The 19,496-nt window shown below is 34.7% G+C and overlaps 1 protein-coding gene across 1 annotated transcript in view; it reads left to right on the forward strand.

Annotated features, from left to right (window-relative positions):
- Positions 1-19,496, forward strand: part of LOC110684354 (midasin-like) — a 46,640-nt gene that overhangs the window by 12,183 nt on the left and 14,961 nt on the right. Inside the window, exons 19-47 of the mRNA XM_021860807.1 lie at positions 44-84; positions 193-388; positions 484-582; positions 668-973; positions 1,808-1,998; positions 2,090-2,144; positions 5,954-6,104; positions 7,587-7,660; positions 7,994-8,141; positions 8,831-8,929; positions 9,064-9,164; positions 9,313-9,402; positions 9,483-9,548; positions 9,654-9,818; positions 9,940-10,147; positions 10,226-11,112; positions 11,349-12,911; positions 13,167-13,356; positions 13,431-13,496; positions 14,230-14,306; positions 14,388-14,636; positions 16,415-16,550; positions 16,634-16,719; positions 16,818-16,903; positions 17,011-17,152; positions 17,234-17,323; positions 17,926-18,049; positions 18,132-18,286; positions 19,177-19,290. Of these exons, the coding sequence (XP_021716499.1) occupies positions 44-84; positions 193-388; positions 484-582; positions 668-973; positions 1,808-1,998; positions 2,090-2,144; positions 5,954-6,104; positions 7,587-7,660; positions 7,994-8,141; positions 8,831-8,929; positions 9,064-9,164; positions 9,313-9,402; positions 9,483-9,548; positions 9,654-9,818; positions 9,940-10,147; positions 10,226-11,112; positions 11,349-12,911; positions 13,167-13,356; positions 13,431-13,496; positions 14,230-14,306; positions 14,388-14,636; positions 16,415-16,550; positions 16,634-16,719; positions 16,818-16,903; positions 17,011-17,152; positions 17,234-17,323; positions 17,926-18,049; positions 18,132-18,286; positions 19,177-19,290 (5,955 nt within the window). The remainder of the gene's footprint in view (positions 1-43; positions 85-192; positions 389-483; positions 583-667; positions 974-1,807; positions 1,999-2,089; positions 2,145-5,953; positions 6,105-7,586; positions 7,661-7,993; positions 8,142-8,830; positions 8,930-9,063; positions 9,165-9,312; positions 9,403-9,482; positions 9,549-9,653; positions 9,819-9,939; positions 10,148-10,225; positions 11,113-11,348; positions 12,912-13,166; positions 13,357-13,430; positions 13,497-14,229; positions 14,307-14,387; positions 14,637-16,414; positions 16,551-16,633; positions 16,720-16,817; positions 16,904-17,010; positions 17,153-17,233; positions 17,324-17,925; positions 18,050-18,131; positions 18,287-19,176; positions 19,291-19,496) is intronic.

The raw sequence follows: 19,496 nt of genomic DNA on the forward strand, positions 1-19,496 counted from the left end.
AAAAGTATCTTTTTCTTCTAAATTTTATGTTTATACTTTTCAGGGATCTATAGAGATGAATTCTTTTCAGGAAAATGTTGGAGAGTACGTATATATATATTTTACTTATTACATTCTGTATAGCCGTCTTTCAGTATCTTCAATTAGTTTTTCTATCACTGTTGCCTAAATGAAAAATCTTGATTGCTGCAGTATTGTTTGGACTAAAAGTATGCAGAGGCTTTACTTCCTTATTGAACGCTGTTATCAGCTAAAGGAGCCTGTACTGCTTGTTGGTGAAACTGGTGGTGGAAAGACTACCGTGTGCCAGCTACTGAGCATGGCTTTGAGTGCCAAACTGCATATCTTAAACTGTCATCAGTACACAGAAACTTCTGATTTTATTGGGGTTTGTGTTTAGCTTTCTTTCATTTAATTGATCCGATTTTTAGATTTTCTACATGTTGAGTACTCTGTTAATGTATTTGGATTTATTATTGACAGGGATTCTATCCAGTTCGCGAGAGGTCAAGGATAGCATCAGAATTCAAGAATTTGATTGAACACCTAGTGATCTCATTGGCTTCAATCCATTTTGATAGTGTATGGTACCTTTGAATCTCTGATGATGCGTCCATTATATGGAAAAAAGGCTCTTGTTTTGAAATTATTATATTTGTGGGTGCAGAAACTTTCTACTGATATTGGCAAAGCTCCTTCTACTCTTAAGCAATTGGGAGAAGTTTTGGATGAATGTAAACATACTCCGGTCTCTATGTCTGATGGGCATGAAAATGATCTTGCTTCTTTTGAAAAAACGAAAGCAGAGCTATCTCAGCTGTATCAGCAATGGCAAACAATTTTCGTATGGCAAGATGGACCACTAGTACAAGCTATGAAGAATGGGAACTTACTTCTTGTGGATGAGATCTCTTTAGCTGACGATAGTGTGCTGGAACGGTTGAATAGTGTGCTTGAGCCAGATAGGAAACTAGTGAGTGTTATAAATCTGTTTAATCTTTTGTGCATATTCTACATTGCTGCAGTAGCTGTTGCTTCGTTTTATTTTGGTGGTAGATCATCACAGCTTAGAGTTTCTTGTTCAGTATGTGGCTAGATTTTTCTCATGATTCTCAATATAACTAGGATCCTGGTTCTCTAATGCTGTGGATTTACCAAGTTCAAAGGGCTTCTTTCTTTAGTTTTTTTTTAATAATTATGTAACTAGAAAGGCTTCATTGACACAGGGAATAACAATATTATGGATCAACACTGACACAATACTCTTTTCTGAACCATTCAAAACCACAAATCCAGACGATGTAAATTGAGAGTCCTTGTGACTTGCATAAGTATGTCCCGTTGGTCACTTGGGCCTCCTACTCATTTTGCTACCTCTCACTCTTAATTTGGCTCGTGGGAAGACCGAGAGGTCTATTAGTTGCAGCCATCCACGTTCACTGTGACTCTAACCAGTTTTTTAATATCATATTTTCTATTAAGAATGGTTATTATATTGTTCGTGAGATTACTGGATTGTTCTCTTGTCACCAAGAATGATAATCATTAGTTAAAACTTATTTGGTTTGTTATAATGGAATATCTTCCGTATTAGCATACATTTTGGGTTACAATGCTCAACCCATCGTTAGAATATAATCTTTCTCATGCATCACTTGTAACTACCTTGTAAGGAAAATGAGGCATATGATTAGGTTTACTGTAATCCACAGTATGAAATAGTCCTTTTGAGACCTTTTTTAGGGAAGTAGAATAGGTTATTCTGTTGTTGAAATGCTTAAGTAATTCTATTTTCTACTTTGTGCAGTCTTTGGCCGAGAAGGGAGGACCTAGTTTAGAGACTATATCAGCTTCTGATGATTTTTTCCTTCTCGCTACGATGAATCCTGGTGGGGATTTTGGTAAGAAAGAATTATCTCCAGCACTTCGGAATAGGTTCACTGAGATATGGGTTCCCCCTGTTGATGACTTAGATGAGTTGAGAGGGATCGCTGAAAGGTATGCTGGTTTACTTGGACTCTTGGAGGATTTGAGATATCTGTTTGATTGTTTCTATGTTTAAATGACTTTATTTCATCTTCTTGTACAGGTTCCTAAGTCCCAATCTCCATTGTTTTTTGAACCCTCTTGTACATTTCTGGGAGGTATGTTTCTTATTGATCTCAATGATGGAGTTATTTTATAGTAGTGCAAGTGTTAGGGACACTCGTTATATGAAAGTTTTGTGTGATTTTGGTAAAATGAAGAGTCAAGTATTCAACACAGATAGTGTAGGTAAAGTGAAGAGTCGGAGTAACATTGTAGAAAATAATACAAAGTAGGAGGATAAGGTGTCTTTGTGAAAAAACCAATAATTTTATATGCAAACAACATCTCTTTAATTTCTATACAGCTTGTTTGGATAAGAAGAAATGGAGGGAAAGGAAGAGAAGGGAAAGGGAGGGGGATTAAATCCATTGTTTGGATAGCAAATTAAGGGGGTGAGGGAAATGGAGGGGAGGGAAATGAAGGGAAAAGTTTTATTTAATTGTTAAAGAATAAAATCCTTCCAAATTTCTTCCAAATTTGAAAAGATTTGGAAGGAAAACAATAGACAGCTGGAATACTTTATTGAATCTCCTCTATTATTTTTCTCTCTCCTCCTCCATATGGGCTACAAACGATCCGAGTTGAGCCGAGTTTTAGTCTGTTCGAACTAAGCTTGATAAGAATTATTCATGTTCGAACTATCTCGAGCTTGAACGAGCTTTTAAAAATCTTGTTCGAGCTGGGCCCGTTAAGAATTTGGCTTGTTCGAGCTTTGTTCACGAACGTACTCGGTTGCATTTTGAGTTTAAGTTCGAGCTTAAACGGGTTTAAATCGGGCTTGATAAAATAAACAAACCCTAATTTATCATTTAAAAAATTGTTTCTTTCAAATTTTAACACATCCATGTAATTTTATATAAGATTTTTTTATTCTTTTTATAGACTAAGATAATGACGGAGCTTTCATGCCTTTACATGATGATATAATTAGTATGTATGAATAAAAAATACATAAATTGATTGAGTTTTAATTGGTCGTGTAAAAACCTGAAAATGGACTTAAACGAGCTGTTCATGAACATTACCGAGTCGAACATGATGTTTTTCGAGCTTTGTTCATCTATTTAACGAGCTTAAATTTTTTGTTCAAGCTTGTTTGTTAGCTTAACAAACGAGTTTTGACCAAGCTTTGACCGGTTCGCGAGTAGTTCATGAACGTATGAGTTCATTTACACCCCTATCCTCCATACTGTTCTCACGATATTTTGCCCCAAATTTCTTGGGTTTTGACATTCCTAATTCATCTTTTTCAGTTTCTTGAATTTTCAAGGTAAAGGCCAAATAATTCAACATGTTATTCTACTCTGCTTCTCATGAATTTTTTGCCCCAAATTTCTAGGATTTTGACATTCCTAATTCATCTCTTTCAATTTCTTGAATTTTCAAGGTAAAGGCCAAATAATTCAATATGTTATTCTACTCTGCTTCTCACAAATTTTATCCTCCAATTTGTTTATTTTTTTTTTGGAAAATTTGTTAAAAAAACCTTTTTAAAGGGCCATTTTGCGGAAAAAAAATCTTTTAAAAGCTTTTTGGTAAAAAAAAACCACCAGGTTTATTTTTTTCGCAAATAGAAACCTGTTTACGTAATTACTCTCTAATTACTTAATTACTCACTAATTTTCTCTTATTCCTTCTAAGTACCCTTTAACCCACTTGTTAATTTAATAAATAAATTTAATTTTAAAAAAAAAATCACCACCCGCCAACCACCATCTTCCCTTCCCCCCCTCCCTTGGAAGCAACCTCCTCCCCCGTCGGACCCATCACCAAGATCCCCCTTATCCCCACCAGCGACCACCCGCCTTGCTAAGCCCTAACCTTGAGATGTTCTCTGATTCTAGCTATTTGTAATTAATAATAAAAAAAAAGCATTTGTGAAAGGAAGCATCCATGTTGATAATGTCAGGTTACTTGGTGTGCCTATCACTGTGAATCTTCTTAGGAGAGAGAAAACATTAAGGTGGGCATCTTCCATTTGAGGTTAAAGAGTTTGGTGGAGGGGGAGATGGTAATGGCAGGTTTGGTAATGGTGACAACCCACCACTACAAAAAATGCTGCCAGTGGGGTTGAGGAGTTTGGTGGGCGGTAGGGGGGAGATGGAGGTTGAAAGGAGGAGAGAGAAAGTAGCGAACGAGAGTAAAGCTGAATGGTTTGCCTGTTGCCGTTGAAGATGGGTCGCCGAGGGTGGCCGGTAGAGGATTCTACGTAGTGGCTCAGTTGGGGAAGAAGCCTGCCAGGTGATTTGGAAAGGCAAGAGGGTGGCTGGATGGTGGTGGAGTGGTGTTTTTTGTTTTTAATTCATAAATTAATTTAATTATTAAATAGTTAAGTAAGAGTTAGAAGTTAATTAAAAAAAATTAGAGCTTAATTGAGTAAATTAGGGATACTAGGTTTCCTTTAACAAAAAAAATTTACAATCGGGTTTTCTTTTGCCAAAATGTTTAAAATTGGGTTTTTTTTTAAACCAAAAAGCTTTTAAAAGGTTTTTTTTTCCCGCAAAATGGTGCTTTTAAAAGGTTTTTGTTTGAAAATCAGTTCTGGAAAATCTGTATGAAAATCAATTTGATATTTTAGATTGCTGTACATAATATTTTTTGGGATAGCATAAGATATTAAATTATCTGTTTTTGGTTGAATTTAATGACGTTAATCAATTTTTTTTTTATTTTTTTTTTATCAGGTTTAAATTATAATAAAAATAACTACAATATAATTTTTGATTAAGAATAAAAAAAATAAAATGGTGAATGCTCCTCCCCTTCCTCCCTTTTTTCCTTTATCCAAACAAGGAAGGTTCGATTTCTCCTTCCCTCCCCTCCTCTCCCCTCCCCTTATTTTCCTTCCCCTCCCTACCCCTTCCCTTCTTTTCCTTCCTGATAGTGTATCCAAACAAGCAGTTAATGATTTGCAGTTTAGCACCTACAAACCCTTGCCTTCTTAGGAAAGGACACCAAAGAAAATGCTTCTATTATGTAACTTTATAAAATTATTGCATTTTAATGTAACTTTACCAAATTATGGCACTTTTTCAAATTATGGCACTTTAATGTAAACACATACACCAAATTATGGCCAACTAAACATTGTACGCGGTACCATAACATCTGATTTCTTTTGTCTCTTAAATCACAATAGATGATTTGAAGCAAATTCTTATGACAAAAATGTTGGATAAGATCCAAAAAGAGAAGTATATGGGGCCGTATTCTTTCCTTTGAGCTCTCCTTCATTTTAGCCATTGCTTGAGCATCTGAGGTGGGAAGGTAGAGTAAATATGTACATGTTTACGAGTAGAAGGGGTCGTATTCTTTCCTTTGAGCATGTTTATGGCATCGGCTGATTGTACAACTTCCGTTTTCTATTAATAAACCTATTTATTGTAGTCTTAGTGGGTGTAAGAGAAAGATGGATAAAGTAAGAAAGATGTAGTAAAAAGGTACTTGGGTGTAAGAGCAAGTTGGATAAAGTAAGAGAGATATAGTTGAGAGGTAAGGGGGTGTAAGAGAAAGGTGGATTCAGTTAGAGACAATGTGTGAATAGATGTAAATTACTGTGTGTAAGGGGATAAGATTGTAAAATGTGCTAACCAAAGTAGAATTATTTAAAATTGGGTACATCATATAAAACTCCTCAAAATGGAAAGTGGGTACATCATAAAAATAACAGAGGTAGTAATTGTTTTAAGCTTTATAATCTTTTAGCTATTCAAGTTAGATTGACATGTTCTTTATCAAATTTGGAAGATGCTGTTTTTGCGTCTTTGTTTTGATATATGAATCATTCCTCTTCCTGTCAAATATAGATAGTACAATGCACTATTTACCTTTTTATGATTTTAACACATGCTTTATCATTCTACAGTGGTTCAATCAAATACAAGCAGGAAGGATGCTTACTGTGAGGGACCTTCTAGCGTGGTTGGACTTTGTTTCAAAGACAGAGAAGAGCTTACATCCTAATTTTGCGTTTTTGCATGGGGCCTTCCTTGTTTTGCTTGATGGACTGAGCTTGGGTATGTCTTTAGTTTTTGTTTACTGTATTATCTTTTTCTAGAGAATTAAGATTGGGTCTTACCTTTTTTTCAAATATCATAAAATGGAGAAGGGATAGGTAGGGGTTTGCATAGATGGATACAATTAACTTGTACTAGCTGCACACATAGTTCAACCTTCAATTATATTTAAAAATTCATTAGAAAAAGTCAACTGGACGACTAAATTGTGTTTTGTTTTTTGTAAGGATATACTGTTTATTTTGCGATTTTTTTGTTCTCTTTTAAATAGAATATGCTCATGACGAATATAGTATAATCTTATGTTACCCCTGAAAAGGGAAACAAAGAAGAGATGATAAATTGTAGTAACTCTTAGAGAACAACAATAAATAAGTCAGAGAAGTTAATTCTTCCTCTGCCTCTTAAAAGTTGTCATGTTTTGACTCTGACACTATTAACATAAGTTACTGTCTTTGTTTTGTGGTTTATACTTAAGAAAACATAGTATTTTGAGGTCTTGTTAGATTTATCTCAATATATACTTTCTATAAATTAATGTTTGCCTATTGATTATTGAAGATATTGATATTTCATATCATACATTGACAAGTGCTTAAAGGAATATATCAACTAATATGAAACAGAGGAAGTATGTTACGTTACCGGGGCACACTCTAGCTTTATTAATTATTTTGATATAACTAATCTAAGTGAAAGGACATACAAACTATCTCCATTTTTTAGTTTGACTCAGCTACTGTGGATACGTAGATTAGGAAAATTGTGAAAAGAGAGAGTTGGTAGATGGAGTAAAAAAAGTTAGTAGATCTAAGAAAAAAGTAGATAAAGTAAGAGTGAGGGAAAAGGTGTAAATATGATGGGGCAAGTATTCTGAACAAAAGAACAAAGGATATTTTTTCAGGACCCTTTTTTGACTCTGCTTACCCCCCCCCCCCCAATATTCTCTCTCTCTCTGATGCCCCCCCCCCATATTCTCTCTCTCTCTGATGTTTATTCCTTTTAGATCTCTCTTATTTGTTGTTCCTTTATTTGCTTTTTTCTTATATTTATGTTTCTCATGAGCTAGAGTAATCTGTCAAGAACCACAAAAAAAAAAAAAAAAAAAAAATCCCTTCTAGCATAGTTAATCATGATTCTAACTTCATTGTGTGTGTTTTATTTTTATTATTATTATTATTATTTTTTTAAAACTCATTTTGTCTCCCAAGTACATTAGTGCTATGTACATTTATAGCTGACTACGGCTGCTTTAGTCTTGAATGGTTTGAAGTTTTGAACCCTATTAACATCCTGCAGGATGACCTATGGGCTTACGTCATTTACATTGACAGATTATATAAAACTCTAATGTCTGATCCCATAAGCTTGCCTTCTTCTACTTCTTACTTAATATATAAATTCTGTGATATTATCTTTACGTAATGAAATTATTTCTTTCTGCTAATCACTTATGTTTGTTTCTCTTCTTTTTTTTGCCAGGCACTGGTATATTGAAGAACGAAGCGTCTGAAGTAAGAGACAGATGCCTTGCCTTTCTTGTGAAACAGCTTAAGGTGTGCTTACTGTTCTGCTTGACTTGTCTCATCTCTCGTTTCTCTCTCTCCTGTAAGGGAATGGATTTGGTACTCTTGAGTCCCAAATTAACACAACCATTTTAACTTAACTCATGTGAGGAATTCTTGCCTCAAAAGTGTGCAAAAATAACCTGTACGTTGGTAGTAGTCAGAATTTAAGACCTCATGATGGATTGTTGTGCTTTGAATTATCTTTTATGTATGGTTACGTTTCTGCAGTACTCATTGGTACTCTATATTGTTTATGATTTACTAAGCTATACTGTTGCTGGTTCAAGATAATTGCAATTTCATTTAAGTTGTTTGTTACAGGCAGATGATTCCTCTGTGATTGATTCAGAGCTACTTCAGATGAAAGTTTATGGATGGGCTGATATTAGCAGGGATGTGGATATTTCAATACCCGAGGAGATGCAATGTGACAATGTTTTTGGCATTCATCCATTTTACATTTCGAAAGGTATTTATTGCTTAATTTCTTTCTGCAACTAATCTGTTGCCTGTCATGTATTGTTGTGCCATTCCTTTCTGTTACTCTCCTGATAATATAAGCTCTCTTTTTTAAAAAAATTTAATTTATCATTTACTTGGAGAAGAATTTTATAGCTCTTATGAAAAATTGGAGAAATTTGTTTGAAATTATTGCCATGTAATATTGTAAACTCACCTTCTCACATGTCACAAATTCTTCATATCTGGTTTGTAATTTGGTATGAATTAGGAGTAAGGTAAGAAGATTGGTATGGCAATCATCTTGTTTGGCTTTTTTTTTGGGTCTTGTTGTAAGAGCTATGTGACTTGATAGTCTATATAGTTTATTTGCATATCTTCTGTTATATTTGGTACTGTAAGTCTGTAAAGCATGTTTTGACACACTCCTTATCTTCGTTGATTATGACTGTCAGCATTCCTTTCTTATTTTTGTTGTTTCTTTATTTCCTCATGATTTGTAATGTTCAAAATTTCATGTTCGCTATTATGGATTGATCATGATATTGTTGCATTGCACTTGATTTTGTGTTAACTGATATGTAACTCTGTGAAACTATGAATTATAGGATGGATCGGACCTGCATGCATTTTTCAGTTAAATTAATTGTGCACTGTTAGCTGTTTTAAAAACCATGTTCTTTATATATTTCTGTGTAGGTGGCGTTCATGTGGAAAATAGTGGATTTGAGTTCTTGGCTCCTACTACACATAGGAATGTCTTGCGAGTCTTGCGTGCTATGCAACTTTCAAAGCCTGGTTTGTTTTTTTAATTATTATTGTTATTTTTTTTATAAATATTGTTATCCCCACCCCCTCCCCCCCTCCCCCACCATAGCTTGGTGCTAATTTGTTATTCTGCCGATTTTCCTAATTTATTCTACCAAATGTAGTGCTGTTGGAAGGTAGCCCTGGTGTTGGAAAAACAAGTTTGATTTCAGCCATTGGAAAGTTTTCAGGCCACAAGGTTGTACGTATCAACCTGTCCGAACAGGTTAGAATTGCGCTGTTAGCCTCTTTTGAGCTCCATATATATTCTCCTATATGTTTTATATTTTTGCATTTCTTACTCTTGTGTCGTTGCGTTTTTTTTTATTTGTTGCTTTTGCATTATAAGTTATTTTCATTTTGACCTGTTGCAGACTGATATTATGGACCTATTGGGTTCAGACTTGCCTATTGAGAGTGAAGAAGGGTTGCAATTTGCTTGGTCGGATGGAATTTTATTGCAGGTACTGGAAGTTTGTTTTCATGGTAGATTATTCAGTTAGACTGCAGTAATAATAACATTGTTTATGATTTTTGTTCGCAGGCCTTGAAGGAGGGATCTTGGGTTTTACTGGATGAGATAAACTTAGCTCAGCAATCTGTTTTGGAGGCATATAGATTTCTCATTTCTGTGTTCTTATCGTTTATAAGTTTTGGCTCTAGTGTAGCTTTTCTTGAGTGTTTTTCTCCTTCTCACTGAGATTTTTTATTTCAGGGTCTGAATGCTATTTTGGACCATCGAGCTGAGGTGTTTATTCCAGAGTTGGGCCAGTCTTTCAAGTGTCCATCTTCCTTCCGAGTTTTTGCTTGTCAGAACCCCTCTTGTCAAGGTGGTGGGAGGAAGGGTCTTCCAAAATCATTTCTTAATCGGTTCACAAAGGTATGTGGTTATGTATGCAGTAACCGTATACCTATTGTTCTTGTTTTAGATTCTTTGAAATAAATGTTGCAAAATAGCTTATGCCCGTATTATCCTCTCTTTTGGACCTGCTCTTTGTTAGGTTTATGTGGACGAGTTAGGTGAACATGATTATCATTTTATATGCCGTTCTCTCTTTCCATCAATCCCTGAGTCCATTCTTGTGCGATTGATTACATTCAATAAGAGATTGTATGAAGAGACTATGGTATGTCATAAGTTTGCGCAGCAGGGATCTCCATGGGAATTCAATCTGCGTGACATCATTCGCTCCTGTCAGATAATTCAAGGTATTTTTTTTTCAAGTATACCTAAAGTATTTCTGATACAAACATGTTATTTGTTTGCTAAAGAATTATCTTTTGCAGGTTCATCTGAAAATTCTAAGAACGATTGTTTCCTAAATGTTGTTTATGTGCAAAGAATGCGAACTGCTGCAGATCGTAAGGAGGTATTGCGGTTATATGAAGAAGTTTTTGGGATAAAGCCTTCCATAAACCCTTATCCACGTGTGCAGGTGGATGATCACTTTTTAGTAGTCGGGAATACTCGTATTAAGAGGAATCAATTCCAGTCCATTGAGACCATTGGTAGCGAGCTTAAGATTTTTCCAGGTTTGAGGAATACATTGGAAGCTGCTGCACAATGTATACAGCATAAGTGGTTAGGAATTTTTGTTGGGCCAACATCTTCTGGAAAAACATCACTGATAAGGCTGCTTGCACAACTAACTGGAAATGTGCTCAATGAAATCAATCTTTCATCGGCTACAGACATTTCTGAGTTGCTTGGGTCCTTTGAGCAATATAATGCCTATAGGAACTTCCACTCTATTGTATCTCAAGTTGAGCGCTATATGAATGAGTACTGCAATTTGCAGTTAGATTCTTCTGCTGATGAATTTTTAAGAGAAAGAAGAGACCTGATTTCTAAATGGCTCTGTTTATCATCTAATATAAGTTCCGGTCACATGACAAAATCTGATACTGCTGATGGTGAAAATTGGATGACAACTCTACCGTCGTTGGTTGAAATTATTGAACTTCTAGTGTTGGACTTGGAAAGGTATCTGCTACCTTTGTCTTGTTCATTGAATGATTTGTCTATACTTTTGCAAAAAGTTCAGAAGCTGCAGGAAATTCAAAAAGGAAGGCCAGTTTCAGCAAAGTTCGAGTGGGCTGCTGGACTACTGATAAAGGCAATCGAGAACGGAGAATGGATTGTGCTCGAGGATGCTAATCTTTGCAATCCAACGGTATGCCTTTTTATTTGTGGAACTGCATATCTGGTAGCAAACATAAGAATAGAATGTAAACTTTAGTTTGGTTATCAGTTTTAACTTCCAACCATTTTGAAACTACCTTTTTTTTTTATAATATAATAATAATAATGTCGTTTTTATAATGTCGTTTTTATGTTTTCCATACATGTGGATCGATTTTAACTTTGTCAAACTAATATGATTTTTGTATTTTTTTATTTTTATTGTAGGTTCTTGATCGAATCAATTCATTAGTTGAATCAGAAGGATCAATCACTATAAATGAGTGCGGTAACGTGGATGGGAAACCTTTGGTACTCTCCCCACATCCTAATTTTCAGATGTTTTTCACCATTAACCCAAGCCAAGGTGATGTTTCTCGTGCAATGAGAAATAGAGGAATTGAGATTGTTATGATGCATCCATATTGGCTACTAGATGTAGATGGCAAAGAAAAGATTCAGGCGTTAGAATTAGATGATATTAAGAGCTTTCTTGCATTATTTAACATTCTAAATGGGATGTTAGTTGATTCAATGGCAAAAGCTCATATGCATGCTAGGAATGAAGGTCTGTGCCTTGGTGTTCAAATTACTTATCTTGAGCTGAGACGATGGATTCATTTATTTGAGCAGCTTTTAATGACTGGCAATGATGTTCTGTGGAGTCTCCATTGTAGCTGGGAGCATTCTTATCTTTCATCATTAGGTGAAGCTGCAGGATGGCATATTGTCCAAGAAGCAAAGTCATCTTATTTGACCAACCTTGATTCTGTTTTTCTTGGAGGAAAGTTCATTGTCAATTCGAGGGATTCTTGTTCAAAGGAGGTGACAGAGGCCTCTAATGGAGGGTTATCTCTTTGCTTGCCAGGTGGGTGGCCTGCGCCATTGAAACTTCGGGATTATGTCTGGTACTCAGTCGAAGCTTCTGTCAGACAAAACTGCCTGTATCTGGAGTATCTTGGGGTGCAATGTGCATCATATGAACTATGCATTCCCAGGAATCAGATGTTGAGGGAGGATGTCTACTCGAATGGTTCCAAGTCAATATATCTGTTGGACTTGAAGATGTTGCAGACATTAATGTACCCTCAAGGTCAAAGCGGTGAATCTATTAGTTATATTTTGTCAAAGGAATATGATATTCTGCTCACCAAGAAGAAGCTTTTATTTGCTGTTGATTGGGCCATAGATCAAGTCACTAAAAAAATTGATCTTGATCTATGTCTTTTGTGGTTTAGCTGGTTTGATTCCCAGTTGCAGCCCTGCTGTCAATTCTTTGGTTCTTTGGGTTTGGAGAATCTACTTAGAATGGAATTGGAACATCCAATCTGGAAGTTCATCTTCCTAAAACGCCATGAAATGTCTCATCAAAATGTTATATTTGACCTGGAGTTATTGCCAATTCTTTCTTTGGAGTCTGCTGAAGTTCTCACAAAATTATCAGGTTCTTCTGGAAAACATCTTTTTAATGCTATCAAGAGTGTTAGACTTTTAAGGCGTAGTCTGTGGCAGTGGAATGCTGAGGTCAATAAAAACTTCGGTGATAAATCGTTTGGATGTCTGGTGAAATCTTTGCGAAAGCTGGAAAAAGAAGTGCTTGATGTGATTGTTGAATCTCCATCGTTTGAAATATTACATCAATTATATACTGATCTTCTGGAAGAACACATCTTATTTTGGAATGTTTTTGTGTCATCAGAGCTAACAACTTTGCTAGTTCATTGGCGCGCTTTGATAAAGATTGCATTAAAATTGAGAGATTTTTTCCCTGAAGCAGCAAATAATTTGTTTGTAAGTCCTATTTCTTTCAAATGATGTAATTTCTTAGATTCTTCACCCTGGCCCATACTTAAACAGATTTTATTTTATTTTATGTTTGTTTGTTTGTTTTTTTTTTTTTTTTTTTTTTTTGGGGGGGGGGGGTGAGGGCGTGAGGGGAATACTCCCTGACTTGTTTATTCTTTCAAGACATTTACTCTTCTGTGAAAGTCTTTTTAGCCTGTTGGTTGCTCGTTTTGTGACTAATTCTGTTTATCAATACTGTAGAAAAGTTTTGATATGATGTCGATAAGTCTTCATAGAAGATTGCCTTACTCTCTGAATTCCGAAAAGTCAATGCTATGGGCACATGGAGGCCATCCATCTTTACCCTGTTCTGCTGATATATGTAATAAACTCCAGCAACTTATTGGTTTTGCAAAGCTAGTCTGGCCAAGAAAACATTTACAGAAGCAGTGTATGTGTACTTTCACATATGTTAGTTATTTTTGTAGGGTATGAATATTTTACTGATAATTATTTATGTTGCAGTGGATGATCGTATTGTTGAAACTGCTGTATCAACGAATCAAGAACTTCGTTTTCTTTCAATGCAAGGTAGGCTAAGTTCCTTTAACACTATTTGTGATCTTTGGTAAAGCTAACACATGCAGATTTAATCAAATGAAGTAACCATTGTCTCACAACCTATGTGCTTCATTTTTGTGGGGTAATCTTCCATTGTTTAATGGATATATGATGATTTTTGTAAAAAGATGTGATTTTCTCAAGAAAGGAATAAATTTGCATGCTTCTTTTGATTTTAGAAATTGTGTTGTACTTGTATCTCTACGTGTTGCAAGGAAAATGAATATTGAAACATGGAAAATTGAAAATTAAAAACTCTAGTGTTCAGTGAGAGAGAGAGAGAGAGAGAGAGAGAGTTATGCAAAGGAATTCCCTTTTTTTCCTTTCATGCCCTACATAAGTAACTCAGAGAAACTCAAAGTAGTGATTTGACACAATTCCTTGAAGAAACCTTACATTAAAATAAATTGCATTTGGTAGAGGAGTTTATTTGAATTATATAAGATATTTTATTTTAGTTTTCCAATCGGATAACTTTTTTGCCAAGAACATTTTAATTGGATTTGCCTCAGACCCTCTGTAAGGAAGCCTAATTCGCTCTTTGTTTCATGGACACATCAAATTGAAGGCCTTTGTGTTTCAACTTTGAAGTCGGATATTGTGTCCCGACTCTTCTCTTTGTTCTGTGTATTTTGCTTTGGTTTGTAGAAGTCAAGTAGCATTTTATCTTTCTTTCTTTTTTTTTCCCCCTCGGAATCTATAGGTGTTTGCATGACATCTTCTCTATTCGGGAGATATGAAGAGGGGGACATTGCAGATAAACTTCAGGAGATGTATGAGGTATGTCTTTTTTACTACACACACACACACACATGCATATCCTTCTTATTTAAAAGCTAACATGATTGATGGTTTGCGCAGATGCTTTTAAAAAGATTTGAATGTGAAACGAATGTACTGGAGGCAAATAGCAGATCTCAGACAATTGGATATTCTCTTGGAAATTCTGCTTGTTGTATAATTGTACCTGAAATCGTGAGCCATAGGTGTGGTTTTGAGACGTGGATAGATACACTTCCTATAGTTGATGAGACAAGTCTATTGCTGGATTTATTTTTGCTCCAAGATTTATCAGAAATCATTCTTGCTGATCCCAAAGAGTTACAATCGGTATGCCATTTTCTTTTTTTTTTTTTAAAAAACTTCCTATCTATAATAAACGTGCTGCCTAATATAATATATGTTTTTGCTATTTTCACGGATATGCTAATTATTGATTTTTTTTATGCAATTAGTGGATTTGTTTCACATTAATTCATTAGCTACCATTTTATAAAATATATACATACTTTTCTTAACTCAAACTCACTATGATTATTCTCCTAATAACATGTGCCGAAGAAAGCTAAGCCAGGTATTATGGGAGGGGGGATTATTATATGAATAACATTGTTTATGAAAGGTTGTTAAAAACAAGATCTTTGTAAATTTATGTAAAATTTGCAAATTGCAGCCAATTAAAGTTTGTATTTTGCAAATTGCAGCCATTTAAAAAAAAATTACAAATTGCAGCCCAAAAGTTCGTATAAATTGTAAATTGCAGTCTGATTCAACTTTTTCATCGGTTTACATGTCGAAAAATCTTCGGTTAAGGTTTTAGGGCCCGAAATGAAATCGGAATTAGCAAAAAATAACGTAAGTGCCTCGTTTTGCGTAACAAAAATGTATCGATTTGTGGGTATTGTAAAAATGAGACACTTACGTTAATTCTGAGCTCAATTCGGGTCCCTAAGGGCTAAAATGGCCTCTAAAACCTTAACCGAAGATTTTTCGATGTGTAAACCGATGAAAAAGTTGAATCGGGCTGCAATTTACAATTTATACTAACTTTTGGGCTGCAATTTGCAATTTTTTTTTTAAATGTCTGCAATTTGCAAAATACGAACTTTAAATGGCTGCAATTTGCAAATTTTCCTAAATTTATATGTTAGACTTTTTTATATGATAATGATGACAATAGTAGGGGTATTGCTTTTGTTTCTAATTTTTTAAATTAACGGTCAACTACTTATTAAGATAATGATGCCTTTTTGTCTCATTGTTCTTGTTACTCTTGCTTTGGGACAATCTTTCAGAGAAGTCCCAATTTATTCGCTCTACTTTAAAGATAAATTTAAGGAAAATAGTTTTTTATAAGTTCTTTCCGGGATTATTTGAGGATTTTGAAATATGTAGCAAGTAGTAAGAGTCGAAGGGAGTAAACTAGGCACTAAACAAAGAAAAGAGGTCTAAAAATTGAATTCGAAAAAGTTAATTTCCTTAGAAACCTATCAATCCTTTACTTAAAAATTCTCTCTAATAGGCCAATTAACTATGGTATTTGGGGTTATAATTCACAAAACCCAAGAATCTGTTCTAATGCAAGATTTTTGATGGAGTGTGGTCTTGCTTGCCCTCTCCTGTGGCTTGGGTCTCAATCAGGAAAACATATACTTCCTTTGTTCTTTTATTATTGCACCATAAGGGTTTGGCACATATTTTTTGATAGTGGAAAAAAGGATGAGAGAGAAAGGTAGAAATACCAAGTTGCCCATGTGGTTGTATGCACAAATAAAAGTAAGGGTTGAAAAGCAAAGGTATATTAGGTATTTATAGTGTGAACACATAAATTTCTTTTCCTAAAATGGATATGGTGCAATAAATGTGAAACTTCCTTAAAAGGTAAGTGGTGCAATATTAAAAAAACGGAGGAAGTATTTCAATTCATCCTTGTTGTTAGCTTGATGTTAAGGTGAATTAAGTTAGGATATTTTATGCAAACTTTTGTAACTCATTTGGAATTGTTAGGTTATTATGTTTCTTAGTCTTCTGTTGAGAGGTAAAAGGTCATTAAATACCAGTTGGTTTCCCCCCAACGCTGTGCATTTTAAATTTGAATCTCTTTGCAGCTTTTATCTGGATTGCGTGATGATATGCAAAATTCTTTGCGCTTCTCAATTAATTTCTCATCACGGACGCCCTTAGATTTTGTTCCTCATCAAGAAATGTTGTGGATAGTTGATGCATCAACGCCTACACCAGAAGGTCAAATGAATTCTACTCGTGTCACATTTCCTGTCACAAGTCTGGTGCTAATGTCTTAATTTTTATCTTTCTCTGTGTTGCAGTTGGCCATAAAATCATTAGTTCTGTTCTAGAAACTTGGTTTACATGGCATTCCGCCGTGTGGAATTTCCCCATAGTCTCTAAAAAGGTATTCTGTTATTTCTGTCTACTGAAAAGAGGTTTTGTTGTCCTACCTCGACTATTCTTTCTAGAAACTTGATCACGAAATATTCTTTCTTTTTTCAGGATCTTTATGGATCAAATGCTTATAAATTAATATTGCCTAATGTGCTTTTTAAGCCAGTGAAGACAGATACAGTACAAAATATGCTGTAAGAGTTTTTCTTTAATGGGATTTATTTCTTAACCTTCTTCTGTTGATTTCACGCTATATATTGTTTGCTGTGTTGATGTGTGTACTTTACTGGATTTTCTGCAGGCAAGCTGCATTTGTTATGAAGGATTATCATTTCCATTGCTTCAAGCTCAGGGTTAGCTCATCAAACATTTGGCATAGCATTGTGCCTAATACAGACTTGCAATATTCTCTTTTGTGTGGTGCTCGTAACTTGTTGCTGCAGGTATGCCACATATTTACCTTCTAATCATTTCCTTTGCGATTGTAGTGCATCTGCCTAAATTAATTGATCCTCTATTTTCAGATTATATCTTCCCATAGAAAGTCTTTCACTGCTGAAGACTTTTTGAAAATTAAATCAAGTCTCATGTTACTTCAAAGGAATAAGATCAAGGTAATGTCTTTCTTTATACTTTATGTAATAGCCTTCTGCTGACCTCTTTGTAGTTATACTGTAGAATTAATTAGTCTTAGTGCTCTTTTCTGCTGATTCAATGTGGGACACTCTTGGGACAGCCATTTCTAGTCATCTCCTCTCTGTATGGATTGGAAGAAAAAGAGAGGAGCTTGGATAGTGTGGGGCCTTCGGGCAGGGGAACTTTTGTTTAAAAGGTTGATTATTGGAATTGTTATTTGCTTGACAGATTACTGGCCAATAGAGTGTTTACCACCCCGGTTACCTGAGCTTCAATCTCCAGTCTTCAAAAATTACATTGAGCCTTCTGCCCTTTACTGATAGATCGTCCTACTTCATAGAATCAAAAGATAGCTGTCACATTAATGTTGATTATTTAATTAAATTTAATGACAGTTATTGAGACAAGTCTACAGTGTAGAAAGTTGGTAAACCACTTTTTCATCCAGTCAGTAGGGAATTATGTATTTTGTACCTATGTCTGATACTAATTTAGCTTTCCAAGTAAGTATTATAGGTGCAACGAGTAACAATATATATATATATGGTTGCCTAACCCTTTATTTATTGTTTTTATGCAGCCAAATGACATGGATAATCTGCTTTCACTTTTGGGTTTATCCAGACATCAGAAATTTGTTTCACTTGTGAAACCATTTATTGAACCACTGCTCAAAGACATTGATAATATACACTCCTTTGAGGGTACTGTTTGTCTCAATTTCTATATATATCTATATCTTTACTACAGTCTTAAAACACGAATTTTACAATGTTTTGTCTTCAGTATTGCTGTATCACATTTCCTGTGCCTGGTTAAGACTTGGAGCCCTGCGATTTCACCTTTTGCTTGCTTGCGATGAGCTGGATCCAGCTATTAAGTTTAGTTCCAAACATCAGAAGCTGGTGGATAAATGCCAATCACTTGAACTGGAAAGTGAGGTACTGTACTTCCCCTTTATTTCATGCTATTTTTTTTTTTTTTTTATATTTCATGCTATTTGCTCATCACTCTAGTGTTATCTTCTTATTCAATCATAAACAAGAACAATACACAGGATAATAGACTGTAGAATAAAAGTGCTGATATGACATCATTTTTCTTTTTTTAAACTCCTTATTTTTTAGATTGTACAAGTACTCTCTCCATTTTTTTTAGTTGGCATATTTTGACTTTAGCTCTATTCACACACTTTCCTTTGACCATGTTTTGTGATTTATACGTAATGAAAAATATAGTCACGTGGGATCTTGTTAGATTCATCATGGTATATATTTTCAAAATATCAACTTTTATAATTTTTACTAATTGGTAATTAAAGATATTAATGATTGAAATTGTGTATTGGCAAACGTGACTAGAGAAACATGTTTACTGCTTTCTTTATATTAAAGATATTAATGATTGAAATTGTACCAGTCTTAAATGCTCTCTTTATATTGAATGACTCTGAAGCTATTCTTGCAAGGATTTTCTGTTCTTTTATTGTGTTTACATTGATTTGAATAGCCAGAAGTCCAAACTTCATCTATTGGGATAGCCCCTTAGTTAAGCCCTGTTGCCCATGCTATTTTCTTGCAACATTATTGATTAAATTGAGAGACACAACCAGTTACAAGTGACTAACATTTACCAGTGTACTAATTTAGTCTTGAGTACGTTAGCAAAATCTAACGCGGGAATGGTTCTTCTCTCGTAGTATATTAATACTTCTGTAAAGTCCTCAAAGCATTTAGAAAAAAATGATTGTTAGTAGTATTGAGCTTATGCACCTATTCAGATCAAACTTTAAGCCTTTCAAAATTGAATGCCTTTCATTTGAAAATTTCAGGTCAGACATCAATGTCATTATCAGGCGGGATCGTTTTCAACAAGAAATTCTGATGATGAAAGAGCAAAATTGTTGAAAAAACATGAGACTGAGTGTAAAAGGTTGCAAAGAAAGGTACTGTTTAAAAGCTAAAATGCAAAGTGTCATTGCAATGTTGCATGGTATAATACTGTTATTAAAGAAAAAGATTAAATACTGTACCATTGATTTCAAAAGATTTTTCTTCCTTTTAGTGTGCTTATTTGGCGTCTGCTTACTGAGTTTGTGGAGTTCTTTGCCAGTTTATGCAAAAAAAGTATATGGTCATATGATGTCAAGGA

This window comes from Chenopodium quinoa, unplaced genomic scaffold (genome assembly GCF_001683475.1).
Source record: "Chenopodium quinoa cultivar QQ74 unplaced genomic scaffold, ASM168347v1, whole genome shotgun sequence".
NCBI classification, from domain to species: domain Eukaryota; kingdom Viridiplantae; phylum Streptophyta; class Magnoliopsida; order Caryophyllales; family Amaranthaceae; genus Chenopodium; species Chenopodium quinoa.